Raw genomic sequence first — 26,365 nt, 5'->3', positions numbered from 1 at the left:
CCATGTCACTACCAGTGACTAATATGCTTGCCGGGACCGGAGCTGTCCCGCCAAGCATATTTGTTCCTCTGACCACCAAGCCAACTCCAGGGAACGGCGGTGCCCTGGCAGCGGCAGTAGTCCCAAGGTGGTCCAACTGCCTAACCCATAATGGGGTGGTTGGACCACTGGTGCGGCAGTGACTGGACCGCCACCGCAGCACCACCATGTTGGTCCTCGGACCGCTGGACTTGTAAGTACTTATTGTTGAATCAGTCTCCATATGCTATGGTTGATATGATTGTAATAGACATTTATGGCGGTGTGGAAGAATATTTTTTTAATGGTTTGAATCATGGCTTGTTCAAAGTCTATAGTTATTTTTATCACTAGTAGTTATTTGTTTTCTGTTTAATGTAGTTTATGGGTTCGTAGTAAGTGCTGCTTTGTTTAGTTTGTAGTAGGGCATAAATAAAAGGGATATCTGTGTTTTGATATTCACCATGTGTGGTGTATATCTAAGTGTGTGGTTTGGGACACATTTGGAAGGTCCCATCCATCATCCAGGTTTGTCAGTGGCTTAGTTTTATCAAATTATCTTCTGGGGAAAATAGTAGGTTTTGTTTATCAATGTTTAAGTTGCCATTCAACAGGAAATGTTCCTCATTATGTTTTTAAACCTATAGAGGTATTTCTATGTCTAGGTATCTTCTAGGGGCAGGAGGAATATTGCTCATGGCCTTTTTACTTCATGTAATAAAGCGGCTTAAAGTGGGTATAGGTGGTAGTTGGCCTGTGATGTGTCCAGGGACTTATAGTAGTATATCTTTAGTATTTTGGTTGTGGGTACCTCTGAGCTTGTGCTTGCCTTGCTTTTAAATCCTACAGTACTTCCCTAACTTCTATTTCTGTCACATTTGGAGAGTGATTATGTTCCCTTAAATCATAGACAACATCAGCTTGTTTAGTGGCCCTACCACTGCATGCATTAAAATAATATTTGCTACATTTTCATTTTACATTTTCTGTTGCTGTACTTTCTAGGTTGTGGCTGGAGCCCTTCTGACTTAGTACCTGGTTTCCTTTCTGGGATTTATGTATTTTGCTCTCTCAATCATGTATCTGAAAGGAGAGTAATAATATAAATGAATACAATATTTTAAAGTTTATTTGTTTTTCATTTATATATAACATTTTTCAACTATATCTAATATTTATTCCTACATATATCTTCTTATTAGATGTTTCATACTGTTTTCAAGCTTTCCCTTTGGGTGTGTTGTAATGCCAAGCAGGTGCTTTCTTTTCTACTGGAAGAACAAAAGAGCATATTTGTTGGTAGTTTGTAGACATTGAAGTAATTAGGTATATGTTAACCCATTTTTGAGGTGATTTTATGATTTATTATAATTTATGTATACTTACATAGTTATATTTTATGCTGCTTTGTGACAGCTGTTTTTTCAGGCAGGTTGTCAATTTTCGAAGTTGTAGTATTTTCTTTTATGGAGTTCATTTAACAGATATAAATTGGAAAGTGTTGTGTGAATTATTTGCCATTTTACGTTTAAAATTTTATTTGCAAGTAAGTTTTACTTCAAATATAAGTTGTACTTACTTGGCAAGGTAGTTGTCGAGATGTATATATTTCTTCTTCAAGGGTTCGGTCAGAGAATCTGGATGTTTCCTTGTCTTGTAGCGTTTGTCATTTTTTAAGTATCTAGCTAGCAAAATGAGTGTGCCTTTATATTGTTGAATTAATTGTTTGCCTGATATTATTGGTTAATGTTATTGGTTAGTTTACTTTTAGTTTTAATTTTTTTGATCAGTTATGTCTTATGGTAAATTCTAATTTAGGTTTTATTAATAGTGTTTTATCTATAGACATGTATGTATAGATAGATATATATTTTGTTCTCTGCAAAATACCAAACTGTTGACACACGCTCAGGGCACGGTCATAATGTCAGTCAGACATTTTTATTCATGGGATTATATATAAAGACATTTAACTGACATTGTGTCCTTAGCGTGCATCAAGATAGATAGATAGATAGATAGATAGATAGATAGATAGATAGATAGATATACTATTTATATTGTTGTATATAGTTTGTAGTTCATGTATATAATCTTTGGGGGTTACATTGTTATGGATTTAGGTATATATTTTATTGGGGTGAATTTTAAATATTTTCGTGATGTAATATATTTATTTTTAATGTAAGCATTTGTAAATAAGGTTTAATGATTATTTTAAATAATTGTTTTATGTAAAAAAGTAGGTTTTTTGTATTCATTAATGATAATCTATTTACAGGCACATGCATCAAGCTAGGAGTCCTTAATTGCGAATATTAAGGATTCTCAATTAAGTACTCGCAAAATCCTATGCATGTAGAAATCGCTATAATAATAGCGATTCCTACACATTCCTTATTTGTGACTCGCAAATAGCGAGTCGCAAATAAGGAATAGCTTCCCATTCATTCCTGAATGAATGGGAAATTGCAAGGGCAATTTGCGAGTACCAATTGATCCCCGCAAATTGCTCATACAATTTCAAGAGTGCAAGGGTGTCAAAAGGACACCGTTGCACCCCTGAAATTGATCCGTGCTCTAATGTTGCACACACTACAAGTTGGAAAAAAGCACTTTAGTGCACTTTTCACAGTTTTAGCAAATTGCCATGAAGTTCAACTTCATGGTAATTTGCGCCCTCTAGTAGCGAAATCGCTAATTCAAAGTGGTTCTTGCTTTGCATTTAAGGAATCGCAAAATGCAATTCCTTAAATGCAATCGCAATTTGAGAACTCGCAATTAATTGCGAATTCTCAAATTGCGAGGGCCTTGACACTTGATGCATCGCAAAAGCTAATCTTGCGATCGCAAACGGCCGATTTTTGCGAATTGCACCATTTGCGATCGCAAAAAGCTTTGATGCATGTGCTAGTTACTTTTGTGATTTTATTGCAGGTGCTATTGTGTGAATCAATATTGTTGACGTTATGGTGTAGATTCCGATCCTGGAGAAACCGGGTACGAACCGTCGGATGGAGCGTTTTCTCCGTCCGACTCGTAGCCGGTAAAAAAACATTACAAACATGCAAGTACGATTCGTACGGAAACACCATTTCCGTACGAATCGCAAAAATCACCGACCCACAAAAACATTGCCACAATTCTGATCCGGGACACCGCGGACGTCACGTCCGGAGTCAGGCTGCGTTTCACGAACCAGGATGTACGATTCGTACCGACGTCACTCCGCACGGATTATATTTTCCGGCAGCCAAAAACTGCCGGGAAACCAGGACGACGCGCAGAAGGAGCACCTGTACGCGACGGACGGCCATGGACCCCAAACTACGTGTCATCCCGGCCCTCATAGCAGTCCACCTGGTGTACAGGAACCGACGCAGACGCCGCAGAAGGTCAGAACAACACCCAGGGGCAAAGGGGGGGCAGGGGCAGGAAACATAACCCCCACCCAAGTAACAAATCATACATGCCTTGTACATACCTGACACCCAGGGCCTGGTCACTTCGGGGGTGGGGGCGTGTCCACCAACGCCTACGTCCGCAACAACGGAAGTCGACATGGACGCGAACCGGCAACGCAACAATTGTGGTACGTACCGTACCCACGCCTTAAGAGCGTGGGTACGGGTCATACTATGCCCACCCCTACGTCACCCCAAGAATGGCGGTACGGCCCATACCCACGTCCCACAGGCATGGGTACGGGCCGTACCGCCATTGTTGGGGTGCCATAGGGGTGTGCGTGGTACAGACCGTACCCACGTCCCAAAGAAATGGGTACGGGCCGTACCCCCATGGCACCCCAACAATGGCGGTACGGCCCGTACCCACATCCCAAAGGCATGGGTACGGGCCGTACCCCTACGGCACCCCAACAATGGCGGTACGGACCGTACCCACGTCTCACGGGCATCGGTACGGTCCGTACCCCTACGGCACCCCTACAATGGCGGTACGGACCGTACCCACGTCCCACAGGCATGGGTACGGGCCGAACCGCCATTGTTGGGGTGATGTAGGGGTGTGCGTGGTACGGACCGTACCCACGTCCCAAAGGCATGGGTACGATCCGTACCCCTACGGCACCCCAACAATGGCGTTACGGCCCGTACCGACGTCCCAAAGGCATGGGTACGGGCCGTACTGCCATTGTTGGGGTGATGTAGGGGTGTGCGTGGTACGGACCGTACCCACGTCCCAAAGGCATGGGTACGATCCGTACCCCCACGGCACCCCAACAATGGCGGTACGGCCCGTACCCACGTTCCAAAGGCATGGGTACGATCCGTACCCCTACGGCACCCCAACAATGGCGTTACGGCCATTACCGACGTCCCAAAGGCATGGGTACGGGCCGTACCGCCATTGTTGGGGTGCTGTAGGGGAACAGACCGTACCCATGCCTTTGGGATGTGGGTATGGGCCGTAACGCCATTGTTGGGGTACCGTAGGGGTACGGCCTGTACCCATGGCTTTGGGACGTGGGTACGGGTCGTACCACGCAAGTGGACAGACACATAGGGGTGTGTGGCCAACAGCCCCAGCAGTGCCCAGACATAGGAGGGGTGGGTGCCTATCACTACCAGCAGTGCCCAGACATAGGAGGGGTGGGTGCAGAGTCCTCCCAGCAGTGCCCAGACATAGGAGGGGTGGGTGCCTATCACTCCCAGCAGTGCCCAGACATAGGAGGGGTGGGTGCAGAGTCCTCACAGTAGTGCCCAGACATAGGAGGGGTGGGTGCCCATCACTCCCAGCAGTGCCCAGACATAGGAGTGGTGGGTGCAGAGTCCTCCCAGCAGTGCCCAGACATAGCAGGGGTGGGTGCCTATCACTCCCAGCAGTTCCCAGACATAGGAGGGGTGGGTGCAGAGTCCTCCCAGCAGTGCCCAGACATAGGAGGGGTGGGTGCCTATCACTCCCAGCAGTGGACAGAGACATGGGGGTGGGTGCAGAGGAATACCTGCAGTGGACAGAGACATATGAGGGGTGGGAGCCTATCACTCCCAGCAGTGCCCAGACATATGAGGGGTGGGTGCAGAGTCCTCCCAGCAGTGCCCAGACATAGGAGGGATGGGTGCAGAGTCCTCCCAGCAGTGCCCAGACATAGGAGGGGTGGGTGCCTATCACTCCCAGCAGTGCCCAGACATAGGATGGGTGGGTGCCTATCACCCCCAGCAGTGCCCACACATAGGAGGGGTTGGTGCCTATCACCCCCAGCAGTGCCCAGACATAGGAGGGGTGGGTGCAGAGTCCTCCCAGCAGTGCCCAGACATAGGAGGGGTGGGTGCCTATCACTCCCAGCAGTGACCAGACATAGGAGGGGTGGGTGCCTATCACTCCCAGCAGTACCCAGACATAGGAGGGGTGGGTGCCTATCACTCCCAGCAGTGCCCAGACATAGGAGGGGTGGGTGCAGAGTCCCCCCAGCAGTGCCCAGACATAGGAGAGGTGGGTGCAGAGTCCTCCCAGCAGTGCCCAGACATAGGAGGGGTGGGTGCAGAGTCCTCCCAGCAGTGCCCAGACATAGGAGGGGTGGGTGCCTATCACTCCCAGCAGTGCCCGGACATAGGAGGGGTGGGTGCAGAGTCCTTCCAGCAGTGCCCAGACATAGGAGGGGTGGGTGCAGAGTCCCCCCAGCAGTGCCCAGACATATGAGTGGTGGGTGCCCATCACTCCCAGCAGTGCCCAGACATATGATGGGTGGGTGCAGAGGTCTCCCAGCAGAGCCCAGACATAGGAGGGGGGGGGGCTATCACTCCCAGCAGTGCCCAGACATAGGAGGGGTGGGTGCAGAGTCCTCCCAGCAGTGCCCAGACATAGGAGGGGTGGGTACCTATCACTCCCAGCAGTGCCCAGACATAGGAGGGGTGGGTCCAGAGTCCTGCCAGCAGTGCCCAGACATAGTAGGGGTGGGTGCCTATCACTCCCAGCAGTGCCCAGACATAGGAGGGGTGGGTGCAGAGTCCTCCCAGCAGTGCCCAGACATAGGAGGGGTGGGTGCAGAGTCCTCCCAGCAGTGCCCAGACATATGAGGGGTGGGTGCCCATCACTCCCAGCAGTGCCCAGACATATGAGGGGTGGGTGCAGAGGCCTCCCAGCAGTGCCCAGACATAGGAGGGGTGGGTGCCTATCACTCCCAGCAGTGCCCAGACATAGGAGGGGTGGGTGCAGAGTCCCCCCAGCAGTGGACAGAGACATGGTGGTGTGTACAACATCCTACAATTAGAAAAACTCCATGGGTGCATGAAGGCATACACAAAGTGCAACTATATTGAGATTGCCATAACAACACATCACTGACAGCAGGGTCCTACTCCCATGAGTGTGGATGTCCATCCCCGACTGCATGACAAACCACATGTGGGTGTGATGACCAATTACACATGCATACCCACCCCAGCCACTGGCAGCACAATACACACACTCAGAGCATGCAACAAGACTCTATATTCATGTGCCACCCTACTAAACTAAGAGACACAAAGGGAACACACACTGTCACGCACATTCCAGGACTCATAGGAATGTACAGGTGCTGGGGCAGCCAACAAGTTGATGTCTCCCATGGAAGGAAAAGGGTGGAGTACCCACAGATACAATGCCCACAATTGTCAGTCAGGTGACCTAAGACCCTGCAGAACACGTAACACATGTGTGCGAGGCTGGGAGTACACACATGCATAGTGCCTAAAAGGGAACATGTCCACATGAAGTCATGTCAATATTCTCCATACACATGTACACTGACCACCAAGGATGCCACAAATGATGCAGGTGGAGACATTTCTGAGCATGCATGGCCAAAGTTGAAGGGATCCGTCACACACCCAGGAAATGTAGACACAGCTCAGCACAACAATTGGGAAACACCCTGCAGGGAAGATGTCAGGGTCCACAGAGGAAGGAACATACCTTGGGACAATGGCACCATACAGTAAGAGCTTACATTACCAAAGATTATTTGTAGAGACCTTGTGATGGCACACAGATACCAAGGTCCACCCCATGAGCAGCCCACTACTACATTTCCCAGAGACCTGACACATTATCACCACCCAAAATCATGGAGCAGCACCACCACCAGCAATACCAGAAAAGCTTTAGTGTGAAAATGAAAACAAAAGGCTTTATTCAGCATAAAAAATGATAGGATTGGAAATGTACACTATTTACAAGGCCCATAGGCCAGTCCATATTAGAAATCCTGGTGGGGGACACATTGGGACGCGTGTCCCCTAGCTTGCCTGCACAGTTCAGAGTTCCTTTTCATCCACAGGGGGGGGCATCATGTGGGGGGGGGGACCAGGCACCGCAGGGACAGGAGGGGCAAAGGTAGGCGTTGTGGGTGCAGGGACGGAGGACTCCACCACAGGGGGTGGGGCAGCGCCAAAGGTGGTGGTTAGGATGGCGCTGCACACGGTTGCAAGGTCCCCCAGCATCTCCCCTGCACCCGAAGGAACGACAGGCCCCAAGGAGGGGGGGGTCGGAGGGATGGGTTGCAGCACTACTGGGGACGGGTGTGGACAGGGGGGGGGACTCAACTACCCTGCCCGGGTCCTGCCTCCACCGCTTGCGGGGTGGTGCCACACTGGGGCTGATGGACAGACTGGCCAGGAAGGACTCCTTGTCCGACTGTTGGGAAGGAGAGCTGAGGGGAGTGGATTTGGAGGAAGTGGGTCGTGAAGACTGCAGACTCCCACTGTGGCTGTGTGTCTTGCGTTTGCCCCCCGACCCAGTGGGTGTGCCTACTTCACCCTGTGCGTGCGTGACAGGAGGTGTGCGTTTGGCCTTCCCTGGTGGTGTGCTGCCTGTGTCTGGTGGGGTGCGTGCATGGGGACGTCTGGGTGTGCTTGGGACAGGCATGGGAGTGGGAAGTGTGGATGGTGCAGGGGTGGGGGGGGACGGAGCGCTACAGAGGTCCCACTGCTGCAGTCAGTGACGAGTCTATGGACCTCAGCAACATGCGTTGGTCAGACATCGCAGCTGACATGCCCTCCATGTACGACACCATCTGTGTCAGCAGTCCGGTGTGGCCATGGAGGACATTAAGCTGCGATGTCTGACCAACCTGCAACTGCTGCAGGATGTCGACAGACTCGGCATTGACGGCAGCAGGGGAGACAGGGGGCAGGGGGTGCGGTGCCTGGCACGAAGGAGACATGTTGTCGCCTAGCACGGACGGAAGGGACCCGAGCAAGTGGGAGGCCGGTGATGGGAATGGAGGGGGCGGGTAGAGATGGAGTGCTGCTTTTCGCTCTGGGAGCAGCCTCCGCCCCCTCTTGGAGCTCAGCCTCGGACCCGTCAGCATCATAGTCGGTGGTGGGACTGGACAGGTCCTCCGCCTCACTCCGCTCGGCCTCCGTGCCACTCGCTGAGCCAGACTCGCCAACACTGGTGGCACCGCTGCTGGATCCCTCCTCAAGGTCCGTGCCAGTGTCTCCCTCGGTGTCCCCCAACGATGCTGTGGGCAAGGTGAAGAGACAGGAAATAATCTGACACCTGTATACATATGTCACATGATTCAAAACTACATAGGTCACAGTGCATAGCATGAAAAGCAACATGAGTAACATCTACAATACAAGGCACATATGTAGGCCCTGCACCACACAGTTGGTTAACCCACCATGCCACTGAGAAACAATGGAGAGCATGACACAACAGCAAATAACTTGATATCAAATTAGACAGGGGAGCTAGTCTCTGGGGACAGTCGAGCACAGCATCTGGACCACACACCCTTGCCAGAAAAGGGATGAGCAGGAACCATGTCTTTTAACTTCTGGCACATGCTGCTTAGCAAATACATTAAACCATGCCCAACATGACTGGGTCACTGCATGTCGAGTGTATGTTCAGACAATCATCACACACAGGCCAGACCTGTCAAGGACACATACGGTTTGGACATGTAGGCCTTGCCCGCACAAACCCCCCCCCCTACCTGAGACTATGTGATTGAGACAGAGCAAGGACCTCTTACTCGGGGATTACTAAAATGCCCTTCAATGAATCCTGAATGTACACGAACTAACCCTCGTGCGCCTGTCCACACATATAATTGACAAACAACCATCATCAGATAGTTGTACCAAAAAACACAGGCACTGGCCACTGTGAGTATGCACAAGCCAAATTGGGTCACCATGTACAGTGGACACATGTAGCACAATTTCCGTAAATACAAATGAAGCCAGGGTACAATGCCACAGAGCGCAACCTATGCGGAAGACACAGAGAATGTCCACATTTTTGGATGACACACATGATACCTAGGAAAAGGTGCCCAAGGGAACTGTACTGGCCATACTCCTCCATGGTCCTGGATGGATATGACTGCAACAGAAGTCCCTGCACTATGCATATCTCACACTCATGCACATCATGTCTGAGGGCATGCATGCTGTAAGGCAGTACACTTTTAAGACACACTCCTATGTCGGGACTCAGCATCAGTGCCAACTAACATGGACCCCAAGGCACAGGCAAGGTCCCAAAACATGTTACACACCACCCCCACACATGATGCTGCAAGCATTGGGCACTTGGATAAACTGGCAGCCTAGATAACCTTGTGCAAGAGTGACTACACACAGACTGGGGAACACATGTCAAGGAGGGGAAGGGAGGAAGAACTGTACCGGTTAACTTTGTGGAACAGGATATGCACTGCACATATAAACCCTGGCAGTGTATCCATGCAACTGCACACTTCCAAAAGCTGGTGACACACAACAAACACACATGTACCTACCCCCTTCCTGCTGCTGCTTCTCCTGTAAGCGCCTATCCAAGTCATGGAAGACCACCGCCAGCACGCGCTTATGGATGTGGGTCAGGTGCCGGCGCCCACGGTTCTTATGGCTCTCTGGCGAGTCCCCCAGCAGGACCCGTGCGATCCTCCTCGTCCAGCACCGGATATCCTGCCAGCGTTTCCTCACCTGGGCCAGGTGCCGCTTCCGACCCTCCACCGACCTCACGGCACTGACGGCTTGCCTCCAGATCTCCCCCTTGGCATAGTCGCCTACCTGTGAGGAAGACAAAGTGAGACAACATCAATACACCTGCTACATGTCACAGAGACACACATTTGAACAATTTGGCTGGTTTGAACAGGGCATAGTATGCAGCCAACTCATTGCACCTGTGACATAGGGACATTATCCTCTGGGGAAGGCCAAATGCACTACGTGGCATTGAAAGTACACAGGTGGAATGAGGGGGGCAACACAATCATGGATCCCGGCTCACACTGTGCATCACAAGCTACACCAGGATTATGTGCAGCACCTCAAAGCAGTCACATGCCCCAGGCCACTGACGCAACCTCATCAGGGTACACAGACACACAAAGGCACAGGACAGTCACCTGCCATTGGCAACTGCGGGTACAAACCTCACTCTGCACATGTGCCACTAGACTGGGGGGTGTCACAGGTGTGGGGCTGGCTCAGCACGGCAGACACACAGCACTGCTCCCTGTTCACATCAGATGGGTAGGGTATATGTATCCCTTTTGCAGCTGGGGTGCAACACTCCACATACACACTCACCCACATGACAGCGGACACACACCAATGTCCAGGGGACAAACACATCATTTGGACACTCTCATCACAGGTACACTCAACTCACACACATCTGTGGGTACAGTCACCTGTCACACTGGTGGGACCACAGAATCACATCAGGACTGTACAAACAACATTCCCAAGAGGATTAGCCAGGCTGAATGTGGCATGCACCATGCAGTGACTGTCACAGTAAGCACTATGCAAGTGAGGAGTGCAGACATGCACTACAGCATGCTCTGCATGGGAGACATTAGGCCTTCCCCCCCCTGGGACCCACTCTAAAGAACATTGCATGTCTGTCACACCTGGACACAATGCCAGAAGTGACAGTCACAAAAAAGGGGCACAGTCTAAGCTAGTGGACTCAGCACTCACCTGCTCCCCTGGTCTCCCATACAGGCCCCAGCCTGGATGTGATCCTCCCAGTACTGTGGGAGGATCACATCCAGCAGGGCAATGTTCTCCTCTTGTGTGAAAGGCTGGGCCCTCTCCACAGACCTGGACATGGTGCCAGAGGAATCACGAGCAGCAGCAGTGGTGTGGAATGAAAGGTTGTGCAGGCAAGTGATCTCTCATGGGACCTGGCTGCCTTATATCTGCCTTGCTGGCCTGTTTCATTTACAGGAGTACAGAGTGATTGGTCAATCCCATTTGCATCCTACGTTTCCTCCAATCTCTTTAAACCTACTCCAGTGTGTGCCTTTGCATGGTATAAAAATTCAGCATGATGTCAAGTCAACAACCACTTTGCAACATAGTATATTGTCTCCAACCGACTTTTGCTGGCCACCTGATGAAAAAATTCGAACTTGAAACTCGGTCTCCATGCCAACCACCATGCATTTAGGCCTCATGTGTCCCCTATGTAATTTCACTATTCACACACAGGTACGGTGCATTCTACGCCCCTAGGGCACCACTACTCCAGTGATATGGTCCGTACACGCGTGTGTAGGGTCCGTATCACTATGGGAGTGCAGCCGTAGGCGTACGCCATAGTGATACAGTCCGTACACGCGTGTGTGGGGTCCGTATCACTATGGGAGTGCAGCCGTAGGCGTACGCCATAGTGACACGGTCCGTACACGCGTGTGTAGGGTCCGTATCACTATGGCGTACGCCTACAGCAGCACTCCCATAGTGATAGGGACCCAACACACGCGTGTACGTCCGTATTACTATGGCGTACGCCTACAGCAGCACTACCATAGTGATAGGGACCCTACACACGCGTGTACGGACCGTATCCCTATTGCATACGCCTACGGCAGCACTCCCATAGTGATAGGGACCCTACACACGTGTGTACGGTCCATATTACTATGGTGTACGCCTACGGCAGCACTCCCATAGTGATAGGGACCCTACACACGCGTGTACGGTCCATATTACTATGGTGTACGCCTACGGCAGCACTCCCATAGTGATACGGACCCTACACACGGCCTCAGAGCGTGTGTAAGGTGCGTTTCACACCTTACACTGGTGACATGCGGCACACAGAAAGGAATTGAGCTGTCATACTTGGCCAAGGCTGGACATCAAGGCATTGTCAGTGCAGTCCTACCTGTCACGGGCATAGGTGTGTCAGGCTGTGATGTGGCACATATCTCCTCATGTTTGAAGCCAATAGATGTGTGATGAGCTGTGTACACATGTCATGTGTGATGGTGCACTATGTGCCACACATCCCCTTCACTCCTTTGACATGTGTGCTTGTAGTACAGACTTGTTGAGCAATGCGTCACTGGCATGGCACAGTCACCAACACCCGCAACTGTCCCCTGATGCCAGGTACACTGATGATTACACCTGACATGTGACTACCCGCGTTGCACGATGTGACTATGTCATGTGTGTGTCATGTGTTCCCATAAGCTTGCTGTTGGTGTTCCGTCAAATGCATCTGCAGTTGCTGCATCCAACATGTGTCTGTGTGTAGATGGGCATGGCACACAATTACGCACACCAGGCCACATGTGGAATCAGACGTAAGGTGTGTATGTATGCATCGAACAGGGACTTGCGAGACAAGGACATATCTGCGTAGTCTCAATGTATGTGTGATCAGTCTTGACATGTACCCCTTCATGGCAAGGTGTGTGGTCTGTCCTTTTTTCAAGGACATGTGACCTGTGGCTCTAGTGTTCCGCAACCTGTCTGTATGATAAACATACTTCTTCTGCATATATGTGGATGTCTCTAATTCCTGTAATGCGTCTGCCTGTTCACTTACACTGGCCCACACCTAGTTTCATGGCATGTCAGGTTGAGCTTCAGAATCCACGTTTGTAGATGGCTCTTGGTACGAGTGTCACCTGCCTGGCATACGTGTCCAGGATATATTGCACAGATCGGACTCTGTATGTAGCATATGTGTATTGCCTGCTGAACATGTGCTCAGTATATTGACATTGTTGGTGTACTGTACTCACTCTTCGTTGTCCCTTCCAAATTACTGCAGGGCTCCGCCTCTCCCCCGACCAATGCCAGACTTGGCTGACCTGAGGGAACGTGACTGTATACGCCGCTACCGCTTCAGCCGACTGTTGATTGAGAACTTGACCGCAAGCCTGGCACCACACCTCCAACCACTCCACAGGTATCCTACTGCACTGACACCCAAGATGAAGGTGATGGCAGCCCTCCATTTCTTTGCCACGGGTACGTTTCAATATACCATAGCTCATGTTGGTGGTATGTCCCAGACCATGTTCAGCCGTGTCCTGCATGATATTTTAGAGGCCATGTTGGTTCACCTGGATGAGTTCATCCATTTCCCAACTCCTGAGCAGTTGACAGGTGTCAAGGGTGAGTTCTATGCCCTGGGAGGGATGCCCCATGTCATTGGGTCCATAGATGGGACACATGTGGCTTTGGTACCACCACAGGCACAGGAGGTAGCCTATAGGAACAGAAAACATTATCACTCCATTAATGCCCTTGGGGTGTTTCTTGCCAACATGGTGATTTCCCATGTCTTTGCTCGTTTTCCAAGATCAGCACACGATGCCTACATCATGAGGCATAGCAGGGTGCCTGAAATGATGCTGCAGCTGCGCAATGAACAAGCATGTATTGTTGGTGGGTATACTCTGTCAGTCCTGTATTTAGCGTCATCTTTCTGTCTTACTGCTTCTCCTGACCCACTTCTGTCCATGATGTTTCCATGTAGGGGACTCTGGCTATCCCAACATGCCATGGCTGATCACGCCTCTCCGCAACTCCAGGACGGCTGCCAATCACCGCTACAACAACGCCCATGGGCAGACCAGGCGAGTGATAGAGAGGACTTTTGGCCTCCTGAAGAGCCGATTCCGTTGCCTCCACAAGACCTGCGGCGCACTCCCATATGCACCGGTGAAGGTATGCAAAATCTTCATCGTCTGCTGCATGCTGCACAACATGGCAGTGGAGAAAGCTGTGCCACTCATCCTGGATCCGGATGAGCAGGATCATCCACCCGTGGAGGATGAAGGGCTTGGTGACGAGGCAAGTGATGTGGAGGAGGAGGAGGAGGAGGAAGAGGACATCCGGAGTCGGCTCATACGCAACTTCTTTGCTTAGTGGTGAGTTCCATTGTCTGAGTGTGCACGCATTGAGCCTTGTGTGGCATGTGTTGCAATGTGTGGGTCCATCAGCATGTATGCCAAGTGAGTCAGAGGTGTGTTTGGATGTGTCACTCGAGTGATGGTGCAATAGAAGAATGACTTTCCTGACACATCATTTTCACCTAGCATGTTGACAACCTTATATGTGTCGAGTACATGCCCATGCATGCGGATGTGCTTCTTTTGGCTGACTTCTTGTGTGTCTCTCATCCCCAGGTATTTGCGCATGCTGTCTGCTAGTGGCATTGTTGTGCTCCTGCTATTCCTCATGAACACAGCAACATGTGCAGATTCAGCGTTACATGCACGGACATGTTGAAAATTCTCCTTAGGGTAAGGGATTCAGCACGGCTTTTTGGGTGTGGTATTTTTTTGGAATGTGTGTGCACTGCTCCTGTTCCTGTTTGTATACTTTGCATACATGTAGAATCACCATGGGCCACATGACTTTGAGCAGGATTCACCTGAATTGATAGTCACACTTGGTGACAGTCATCTGTAATGGGATAGTGGATTGTGATGAAGGCATCAATGTGTGTAACACTGCCCTCGGAATCATACGGGATGCACCGGGTTGACATGGTGTGTGACATCCCCATTAGAGGCTCAATGGTGATTAGCAGCCTCTCCGTGAGCAGCAGGGGGTGTTTACCTCAAACCCGTCACTTGTGTGCCAGTTCTATGGATTTCCAGCATCTGTGGTGCAAAGGGGGGTGCCAGTGTCGGTCCCACATGTTAATCCACATGACCTGTGCATCTGTTAATATAGATGCATTTGCCTTCCGGCACACATGAATAATAAAGGTGTCCCTCAGCCTCCAAGGTGCCTCATCTCTGTCGATGCAGGTCTCTTGCCACTGTGCATGCGGCATGTCTTGCATAGTTATCAGAGATTGTGCATATGAGTCTATGTGTAGAGTAGCAAGATGCAAGCTGTTTGTCAGGGATTATAATATGTATTGTGCATGATGTACATGGCTGTGTAGGTATTTTGCCATGTCAGTCTCCACGACATCCACTGTGCTGCATGTGCATCCATTGTCTGTGTGTGTGCCATGTTGAACCAGACACTCCTTCCTTAACATACACCTTTTGCATGGTTCCTTTCTGACATCCTTGTCTTTGTGTGCAACTTGTGGCATGGTTTTCTGGACATTGCGCCTGCTGCTGCAGGCCCTGCAGCAAGGGCACACAGAGTTTCTATATTTAGCCTCCCACACACGCCTCTAAGACGCACACCCCTTCCTCCCTCCACCCATTGATTTGGGTGTAATCTGCTTGTGTGTGACACAGTTGCGGTGGCACAGGCTGGACCGTCTGCACATGCTACGTGCACATTGCACTTGCCTGATGTCCTTGCATGTGCCACATCACGCTACACCATGATTTTGAGGCCACCCACCAAGCAATGTCCATACAATACATCTGTTGCATGCACTCAGGCATGCACTAATCGGCCACACAACACCTTTGCATAATGAGTGTGCAACTCCAACTGGCTACACAGCGCTGGCACGCCTTCCAGGCCCTGTCACACCAACCAGGTCATATCCCTCCTACTCCCCACCGGCTCTGTACCCCAACAAGGCCATGGGAGTGGTACTCCAGGCCTCTGCATGTAGTATGGTGACGTTGTGGGACACATGGCACAGGTATCATGTCTCAGCGTGTCAGTCTACAATGTGTCCAGGATCCCCCTCTACACCATGACATGCGCACTGCATCTCATCATCATCTGGTGCCCCATTGACAGCCAGGTGCTCCTCACCCTCCCCAAAGACACAGTCCTTGCCAGTTCTCATATTGAATAATGCATGGTATCCATTGGCAGATGGCTGAACATCAGCCACCTGATGCTGGACTTGTACAGGACTGAGGTGTTCATCTGCGGATTGTCCCCTTACAGCTGGGTCAACTGCTTGTGTCCCACCCACAAGGGCCCTGTACAGGCACACAGTGTCCACGCACACGAGCTGGTGTTCATCATGGATTGCTTGCTCACATGTGCTATGCTGATCACCAGCATCTGTACCTCAGGCTGCAGCACACTCTGCATTATGCACAAAATCCACAGTTCGATCCACCTCAAGGCAAGACAGACCATCCCCCAGGTCAACTACAATATCCATGTCTAATCCTACCCTGCACTCTACGGACAAGTACATTACAACTCCCATGATACTTGTCCACATCCAGGGTGCATCTGCACAGCTCAGCTTCTACATCCGGCGACCCAGCCACTTCACCGTCCAACAGAGATAGCTGCAATGGATCACTGCCATCTGCAGGATGACCTTCACAATCCACGCCCACACTCAGGATGCAGCCCCCGACCACGACCCCAACACAACCTTGTGGCACTGTCATCCAAGACCGCATTGTGCAATCTCCATGCATCCAACCCTGGCCTGGCCACCATTCTCCACATCCACCTGACTCAAGCATGCAGGACATAGTTCTGCCACCTGTCTGCACATACCTGGGAGTCACACACCAGGACACTCCACATGATCCCTGACCTCTGCGCATGACTGTTGCTCTTCAAAATAGGTCTGTCCGCACAGTTGTGCAGGCACCCCCTCAGCTGGTTTAGCCCATCACGGGTGAGTATGGTGCTCCATGTCTGTATTGGATGATACATTGTGACCCATGTGTGTCCTGTGCCAGACTCAGACCCAGGGTATGGACGGTTGGAGATACTTAAACACTCAGTCATGGTTTGACATTACAACACACACATGTAATGGAATAATGCACTATGACGGCATCATCTCGTGATTGTGATGATTTTTATTAGTGGTGGGGTACATGTTTGGGGGGATGAAAAGAGGTGCTCGCCGGGTGTCTAGAATCCAAAGTTCACTGGGGGAGTTGGTATCCTTGCCATTGGAAGTCATCAGAGTCCAGGCCACAGTCTTTGTCAACATTGGTCAGACAGTGACCAGCAAGTCCATGTGGCAGACAATGTCATTTGATGATGTGCTGCTGTTGGGCCAGAGGGCCAGGTGCCAGGCCAGGTGACCTGGGAGATGGTGATGTTCCGCTGACTCTCACGGTCTTTTGCGTGGGCGACCCACCTTCCTCCGGGGACCCTCAGAATCAGGCTGTGACGATGTCTGTGATGCTCCGTCGGATGAATCCTCCTCCTCCTGATCCCTCCCTGTGGCTGGTGATGATCTTCGCCTGGTGGCACAGGAAGGGTTGCCCATGTTTTCGGCAATCTGACGAAGTGAACGGCTCATGTCCGTTTGCACCGCCACGAGCTCAGCCAGTCTGTCCTCCATCCGTCCTTGGTGTCGCTGTTGACTGGCATATTGCTCGGCCTGCAGGGTCTTCATCTCGTTGAGGGTCTCCACTACCTGGCTGATGCCCCTGGTGTCACGCCGGTATGTGTCCAGGATGTTGTGGACGTGTGACATTACCGGTTCCTCAGCTGGCTGGTCAGGTTCACACCTCCGCCGTCCTCCTCTCCCACCACCCCTGCCCACTTGAGCCTGGCCTGCCATTGTGGGCACATCGGGTCTACGGGACCCCTGAGGGATGGCATTTGCGGGTTCGCCTGCCTCCTCCTAGGTGCCCGGAGTACCTTGTCCCTCCTGGTCAGACTGGCTGCATTGTTGTGTGCGAGCAGGGCTCCTGGGTGTATCCTGGTATGTGGCAGGAATGGGGGTGGTGGTTGGCACAGTTGTACCTGACGCAGGTGCTGCAGGTGCTTGGGCACCAGAGGGGCCAGGTTGGTCGGGGTCATCCACAGAGTGGTGAGAGTCGTCGCTGCCGGTGGGATCATCTTCACGCGGAGCCTGGTCCTGTGATTCTTCCCCCCCAGTGTTGGGGGGAGATCGACGACGTTGCCCTGTGTGTGAGAGAGAGACAATGTTAATTGTGTTACATGTGACATCCATGTTTCATACATATTCAAGTTGGCACAGTTCCTCTGGGTAGTTGGATATGTCTAGCATTCCTCTCACAGTGCACTTGCGCATTGGTATGTCCCTTGGCCACAGCTTTCAACGCTTTTCCTATGTGTGACACACTCTTTGTTGATGCATCTTTTTGGAACGCAGTAAGCAGTGTAGCGAGCGGGCGTAGCAAGCGATGCAGAACCGCCTTACGTGTTGCACTGTACAGGGGCAAATGGTGCTTTTTCATATCTATTGGAGAATGCAGGTAGGTAACTTATGCATTTGTGACTGGGTTCTAACAAACACCGTGAGTGGGTATACTGGGTGTAAGGTTAGGTTTGTGCCTGCAGCAAGGATCTACTCGTGCACAGATTGACACATGGCCCAGTGATTTCAACACGAAAAAGGGGTGGTTCACGCACTGCCAAACCTTGTCTACATGCACACAGTCCACCTGCTGACGAGCGGACATGCCCACACCACCCACGGGTGATTTGGTCTCCCTCTGTCTCCCTCTCTCACTCCCTCTGTCACCCTCCTCCCTCTGTCTGTCTCCCTCTGTCGCACTCTGTCGCCCTCTGTCTCCCTCCCTCTCTCTCCCTCTCCCTCCCTCTGTCTGTCACCCTCTGTCACCTCAGCCCAGCTTCCTGGGCACACACAGTTTGCAGGTCTTTCAAAGGCCATTGGCTTGTTCATGTGGCTTTGTTTAAAATATCCCGGCCCCCATTGTGCGGAGTGTCTGAGTGTGAGCTGCTGCGGCTGTGTGTGCTGACACTCTTTCAATGTGATGCCTCTTCATTAGCTGCTGTTGTGTGCAAATTGGGCCTTCCTACCCATGTCATCCTGCGACGCGGCCACCATTTGCAGGCGACACAGTACTGTGTGGGGACACACTGTTTGTATAGCTCTGCCCTAGGCCATATGGGCTGAGGGCATTGGTGTCTGCTTCTGAATTGCACAATGTGTTTTTTGAGGCCCACCCTCCCGCGATCAGGGACATCCTGTCTTGTGTTGGTGTTTTGTGTGGCCTGTGACTTGGCATGGCCTTGCTTGGTGCATGGGGCATGGAGCCGCTATTGGCATGTGCGTGTTTTTGGAGTGTGGTTGTGTCCGGTGATGGCTTTGGGGTAGTTGCGTGCATAATTGGGAGTTGGGTTGTGGATGGCGTTCTCCCATGTGAGGTGAGTTGTTTGTGTACTCACCAGGCTCGGTGACTCCTTCTACTCCGTGTACTCCCACCGGCGGCAGCGTGCGCATCACCTTCTCCTCCCAGGGATGGTAGTGTACAGGTCTGAGGGGCGGCCCTCCTCCAGTGATGTTGGTCTGGTTATATTCATCCGTCATTTTGCGACGGACCGTTCCCCGCAGATCATACCACCTGGCTTGGCATTCATGCCTGGTCCTTCTGGTGGCCCCAACAGCATTCACATTATTGATGATCCTCTGCCACATGGCAGATTTGTCCGCTATGCTGGTCTGTCTGACCAATGTTCCAAAGAGCCGTGGCTCGACTCTAATGATTTCGTTGACAAGGATCTCCAGCTCCTCCCTTGTGAACTTTGGATTCTTGTTTGTGGGCATGGTGTAGGGTGTGAGTGTGGATGGTTGTGGGTGTGTGGGTGTGGTTGTGAATGTGTGTGTGTGAATGTGATGAGGGGGTGTTTGTGAATGTGGTTGTGTGAAGGTGTGCAAGTGTAATGTGTCTTGAAGGTTGAAGTATGGTGCAGTGTGTTGTCTCTGGGGTCTGGCAGCAGTGGATCTGTTGCAAAGGCTCATGGTTTGTGTGTGTGGGCCCTTTTTATTGGTCCATTTGTGGGTGCGGCTGTGTTTGAACTTTGGGTGGGTGTGTTATAAGGAGGGGTTGTGGTATGGGCCTCTGTTTACCTGTTTGGCTGTTTCAGGTCAGTGTATTGGATGTATTTGGGCTTGTTGGACATGTTTAGTGATGTTGTGCGATTCGAATTGACTCTCCTTGTGTTGTTTTGCAGTGTCCTGGTTCAGTACGAGTGTTTTTGGTGTCTGTAAGGTGCGTACATAGGCCCTGTTGTTGTACGGTACTGACATTTGCTATGGCTTGGTACGACTCGTACATGCGCGATGCTGGGTGAGGGTGCAGGTGTAGGGGCCTGGGGTAGGGTGCGTACAGACACGGGCAGGGTGGTGGTCTGCACCGTCCATAGGTGGTGGGGGTATGCTCCGTCTATACACGGGGGACTGGGGGTACGCTCCGTCCATACACAGCTGGGGGTACATTCCGTCCATACACGGGGGCTGAGGGTATGCTCTGTACATACACGGGGGGCTGGGTGTACGCTCCGTACATACACGGGTGGGGGTACGCTCTGTCCATACATGGGGGGCTGGGGGTACGCTCCGTACATACACGGGGTGGGGGGCTGGGTGTATGCTCCATACATACACGGGTGGGGGTACGCACAGTCCATACACGGGGGGCTGGGTGTACGCTCCGTACATACACGGGTGGGGGTACGCTCCGTCCACACACGGGGGGCTGGGGGTACGCTCCGTACATACACGGGGGGGCTGGGTGTACGCTCCGTACATACACGGTGGGGGTACGCTCCGTCCATACACGAGGGTGCTGGGGGTACGCTCCGTACATACACAGGGGGGCTGGGTGTACGCTCCATACATACACGGGTGAGGGTATGCTCCGTCCATACACGGGGGGCTGGGGTACGCTCCGTACATACACGGGGGGCTGGGTGTATGCTCCGTACATACACGGGGGCTGGGTGTACGCTCCGTACATACACAGAGGGGGGTACGCTCCATACATACATGGGGGCCTGGGGGTACGCACAGTCCATACGGGGGTGGGGGCATGCACCGTCCATACGGGGGTGGGGCTGGGGGTGGCACCGTACATATGGGGGTGGGGCTGGGGGTACGCTCCGTACATACATGGGTGGGGGTACGCTCCGTCCATACACGGGGGGGCTGGGGGTACGCTCCGTACATACAAGGGGGGGCTGGGTGTACGCTCCGTACATACACGGAGGGGGGGTACGCTCCGTACATACACGGGGGCCTGGGGGTACGCACAGTCCATACGGGGTGGGGGTACGCACCGTCCATACGGGGGTGGGGCTGGGGGTGGCACCGTACATACAGGGGTGGGGCTGGGGGTACGGCACATACATACGGGGGCTGGGGGGGTGTTCGGCGCATATGCGGGCACATGTTTGGACGTCTCCATGGTTGCTATTGATGTTCGCTCCGTACGGTGTTTTTTCCATACGGTTGTACATTCAGACGGATGGGACGGATTGTACTTGCGCGCTCGGACTTCAGTTTACCAATTCGTACGTAAAAATGTCCGGGGACGTGTCGGACACATTTCCCGACCCGAGGACGTGTGGGGGAATTTTCCCAATACGATTCGTATGGACTTTTTCACATCCGAATCATACTTGCCAGTTTGTACGGGACTTGTACGATTCGTACGGAAAAAAATCCGGATACGATTCGTACGGGGAATATTTTAAACAGATCGGAATCGGCACCTATATGTTTATTTAAAGATAACAATATTTTTGTTTTTGATATTTGTGTTTCCGATATAAGTAGAAATTGATATTTTATCAAAGATATTTGTGTTCTCAATACATGCGGATTTACTAGTTAAGTATAGGAAGGCAATATTTTTGTTAACAATATTTATTTTCTGATATTTTGGTGTTTTGATATTGTATGCATTGATATTATATCAGTGATCCAGTGGTAGCGCTGAAGTGTAGCCTTGTAGGCGGTGTTAGCCCCCAAGCATTGTTCAAAATCGAGTCTTAAGTCAATCACCCCAACCTTATTACTGAGATCCTCGAAATCCTGTGGTGCTTCGTTGTAGGGTCGACAGACATTTACCACCATTTTGGAATGGAGCTAAAATAAAAGTACAACTCATTTATCAGATTTTATAATTATCAGTCAATTACAAGAAGTTAAATAAGTTTCTAAAACCTTTATTTATCTTGATAGGATTAGTATGGTTTTTCGTTTTTATTCAGATTAGTCCAATTACAGAAATATCGATAAAAGGTTTGATTACTGACAGCATAAATCAACAAAGTGTTCCATAAAGGAATCAGTCCCTATTTATCTAAAGAGCCCAACCTGCACTATGGAAACCCGTGAAAAGTTTCTTCTGGAAAAGAACAAGATTCTCGGAGCCTAGTTAAAGTATTGAACTTCCCAGAAAGAGTTGTCTGGAAAACTCAGTTGAGTTCCTAACAGCTGCAGTAGCTACCGTTAAAATAAGGTCAGAGATAGAAGAACAATTGCAGCAGTAGTCTTGATTAAATGAAGAAGAAAATCTCTGCACGAAGAGTTAGGGTAAAGCAGGGTAAAATCACTGCCAGCAGTAGCTTTCAGTAATAAGGACAGAGATCTGAATGAGAATAGATAAAATATTTATGCCCCTCTATATATAGGAACCCTCAATTATAAAATGAAATACACATATAATGTATCAAAAATGAGTAGGTCTAGATCATCTTCAGCCAATCGAAACCAATTGTCCAATGGTGTCGCAACCTTCCGTTACTTCTCCTCCTGATTTCCACTGTAAAAATGTATGCTGGTTCATAGTTAAGCTAATTTTACACATTATTGATCCATGGGAGAAAGTTCTCATGAGAAACTTCATGCTAAGCTGGTAGCGGCTACCAATATCCCGTTGTGAAGACAAGTATATATCTAATTTGTTCTTTATTTTACCAGTCTATTCATTATAAGCAACAGCAAATTCATCTCAAAACAGGGAGAGCTAATTTGGTGTGATGAAACATCCTTTAGTAAGATGCTGGTGCTAGGCAAAGTATTTTAAAGAAAGGTCTATTTAACTATGAACAAGAGTCGAAAGAAAATATGGTTTGGGCCTAGTTACAGAAGCACATTGAAAATTATACCCTACTGCATTTCTTTTCACTTCACATTAATCTTCTTATATGTTATAAGCAAGCACATCTTTACTACGTGTGATTTATTTACTAGCAGTGTACCAAATGCAATCTAAAGTGTAGTTCTAATATGTTTATGCAAGTCTTGTTTGATTAAAATGTATTTCTAACAGTGGTTCATGTTTCAGCATTGTGGTTGGATCTTCATTTTCTTTATAGCTGTTTGCAGTAGCATTTAAATTCCGGTGTCTGTAAATCAGTTGGCTTGTTTGTTGGTTCTTCTTCGTCTGTTGTTTTCAGTCAGTGCGAGTGAGTCTGCACATTGCTGTTGCTGAAGAGATCCCATATTTTGGTGGTGTACTTGCTGAGTAAGTGAGTGTTGAGAAGCATGCATGTAAGTGGTTGTTGAGGTGCTGGTATGGTGTGAGGAATTTTCCCAAGTGGGCAGTGAAGGTGTTGGTGCAAAGGGGGCATGTGTGGGTGTGCTGCTGAAGGTGAAGACGCAGTGGTTGCTGATGGCTGGTCCTACTTTTGTGTGCAATGCAGCACTAGCGGGTTTCTTGATGTTTTGGGTTGAGCAACTGTAGGATAGCTGTGGTGTAGCAGCGAGGTCTGGTCATACTGATGTTCGTGGGGCTGGGCACAGTCCAGGCATGGACAGGCGTAGACAAACATGCCTTTGGCGTGTCCCCTACATGCAGTCATGCAGTGGCAGCCATTAAATAAGTCCTCTGAAGGAGGGAGAAACCTGGAGGGGCTGCCGACAGGACTAGAATGAGCAGGAAGAAGAGATTAGAAGGTGACACAGAAGGAGCTGGTAAGGAGCACAGAATGTAGGACTAGGGGGAAAAAGCACGGAGAGTGGGAAGATGGGAGCAAAGGGGACAAAAACTGGGGAGGGGGCCTGAAACAGTGGAAAGAATTGGAAAAAGGAACAAAATGAAAGGAGGCACAAAAGTGCAAAAAGCACAGAGTAGACTGCACAAAAATGGCAAAAGGTAGAAAAGCAAGAAAGGCACCAAAAAAGAGAGGGGCACAAAGTGGAAGAAAGTGGTAAAAGAGTGCAAAAACTCAAAAAGAGGCACGGAAGTGAGAAAAGGTACTAAGAACAAAGGAACCAAAAGTGGAGGAAAGTGGTGAAAGAGAGCAGAAAACACAAAAAGAGGCAAAAAAGAGGGAACGGCACTCAGAGAGAGGGCACAGAAGTGGAAGAGAGCAGAGAACAGGCAGGACAGAATGTGGCAGAGAGAGAGAGATCGAGTGAGAAAGAGAGGCAAGAGATGGCTGCAGAGAGAGTGAAATGGGAGCCTCAAGGCCACAAGGCTGGGTCCAGAAGAGCGTAGACCGGTTGAAGGATCATTCTGAGGTAAGTGGCTGGGGACTGGGCCTATGTGTGGGTAACCTACGGTAGCCAACTGGCATGGGTGCAAATTCAGGATGGTGAGTGTAAAAATTCAGGAAAAGGGGTCAACATTCAGGACAAAAATTCAGGACAGGAGGTATGCTTTACGGACACATCAGTGGATGTCATGCAATAATGTATAAATAAATAGGCAAGGAACATAAGTACAAGTCACTTCTCCTGCCCTGTCACTTTCTCCTGCCCGGTCACTTCTCCTACCCCATCACCGCTCCTTTGTAATTTCCCCTGCCCCGTCACTGCTGCTGCCTGATCACTGCCCCTGCCCGTTCACTGCTCCTACCCGTTCACCACTCCTGTTCATGCCTAATCACTGCTCCGGCCCCGTCACTTCTCCTGCCCCATCACTTCTCCTGCCCCGTCACCGCTCCTGCCCGTTCACTGCTCCTACCCTTTCACCGCTCTTGTCCAGTCAGTACTCCTGCTCATGCTCGATCACTGCTCCTGCCTCGTCACTTCCCCTGTCCCTCACGTCGCCTGCCCCCTCACTTCTCCTACCCCCTCCCTTCTGCTGTCTCATCACTGCTGCTGCCCGTCACTTCTCCTTCCCCGTTCACCGCTCCTGTCCGTTCACCACTCCTGTCTGTTCACTGCTCCTGTCCGTTCACCGCTCCTGCCCGGTCACTGCTCCTGCTCATGCCTAATCACCGCTCCTGCCACGTCACCTCTCCATTCCTGTCCCCTCTCCTTCCCTCTCTCCTCTCCTTCCCTGTCACTTCTCCTGCCCTGTCACTTCTCCTGCCCTGTGCCTTCTCCTGCCCCATCACTTGTGCTGCCCCATCCCTTGTGCTGCCCCGTCACTTGTCCTGCCCCGTCACTTGTCCTGCCCCGTCACTTGTCCTGCCCCGTCACTTGTCCTGCCCCGTCACTTGTCCTGCCCAGTCACTTGTCCTGCCCCGTTCAATGTTCCTGCCCCATTCACTGCTCCTGTCCTTTCACCGCTTCTGACCGGTTACCGCTCCTGCTCATGCCTAATCACCTCTCCTGCCCGGTCACCTCTCCTGCCCCATCACCTCTCCATTCCTGTCCCCTCTCCTTCCCTCTCTCCTCTCCTTCCCTGTCACTTCTCCAGCCCGGTCACTTCTCCTGCCCGGTCACTTCTCCTGCCCGGTCACCTCTCCTGCCCCATCACCTCTCCTTTCCTTTCGCCTCTTCTGTCCTGTCACTGCTCATGCCCTGTTCACTCTGTGTATAACATTGACACATTATACAAGGGGGCACGTTCCCCACAGTACTCTGTTTGGGGAAAGTTCCTCTGCAATCACGAACTACAATCTCACTGGCGCATGATATGCTAAAGTCAGACGGCTGGCGCATTGTCATTCGAAAGGGGATAATCGGCCTCCGTCTGAATGACAATGGGCCTGCCCACAGTCTGTGAGAGCTCAGGGAGGGGCTGCTGCAGCCTCTGGAGTTCAACAGAGAAGTGCGAGCTGCCCCCTGAGAACTTTTAATCTCTTGGAGCTTCTCGCAGGGAACACTGTAATTAATGTCCAAAATTACGGACAAAAGGCGTCTGTAAAAGGAATGATTACGAACAACGGACATAACGACAAAATGAATGACAGTCCGTGAAATTTACGGACGGTTGGTCACCCTAGGGTAACCCCTAATGTTTGTGAACTCTATTAAAATATTGATTATAAATGGAACATTCTACATTGCCAAATTTAAGCTGTGTTATTTCAATTTCTTTTGATATTGTTTCATTGCACAGTAATCATGCAGACTTATTTTCACAGCTTCGAAACAATAAAGCAAAAGACGTTTGCCTGGATCAGGGTCCCCAGGAGAACCACACTGCCATAGTGTACCCCTGCCATGGCTGGGGCCCACAGGTTGGACAACTTTTCCTCTTTCTATTTTATTTTTATATACATATACATACACATACATGTCAGATGTTCTCCATTTCTTC

The 26,365-nt window shown here is 50.6% G+C and overlaps 1 protein-coding gene across 2 annotated transcripts in view; it reads left to right on the top strand.

The window, feature by feature from the left end:
• Positions 1-26,365, top strand: part of LOC146859237 (polypeptide N-acetylgalactosaminyltransferase 17-like) — a 1,122,647-nt gene that overhangs the window by 985,302 nt on the left and 110,980 nt on the right. The window contains exon 9 of one of the 2 annotated variants that reach the window (XM_085649922.1): positions 26,190-26,285. The exons of the other annotated variant lie outside the window; for it this stretch is intronic. Coding sequence (XP_085506048.1) covers positions 26,190-26,285 — 96 coding nt within the window. The remainder of the gene's footprint in view (positions 1-26,189; positions 26,286-26,365) is intronic. 2 annotated transcript variants of the gene reach the window in all.

This window comes from Triturus cristatus, chromosome 3_2, assembly GCF_964204655.1.
Source record: "Triturus cristatus chromosome 3_2, aTriCri1.1, whole genome shotgun sequence".
Taxonomy (NCBI): Eukaryota; Metazoa; Chordata; class Amphibia; order Caudata; family Salamandridae; genus Triturus; species Triturus cristatus.
This window is presented reverse-complemented; position numbering and strand designations above follow the sequence as displayed.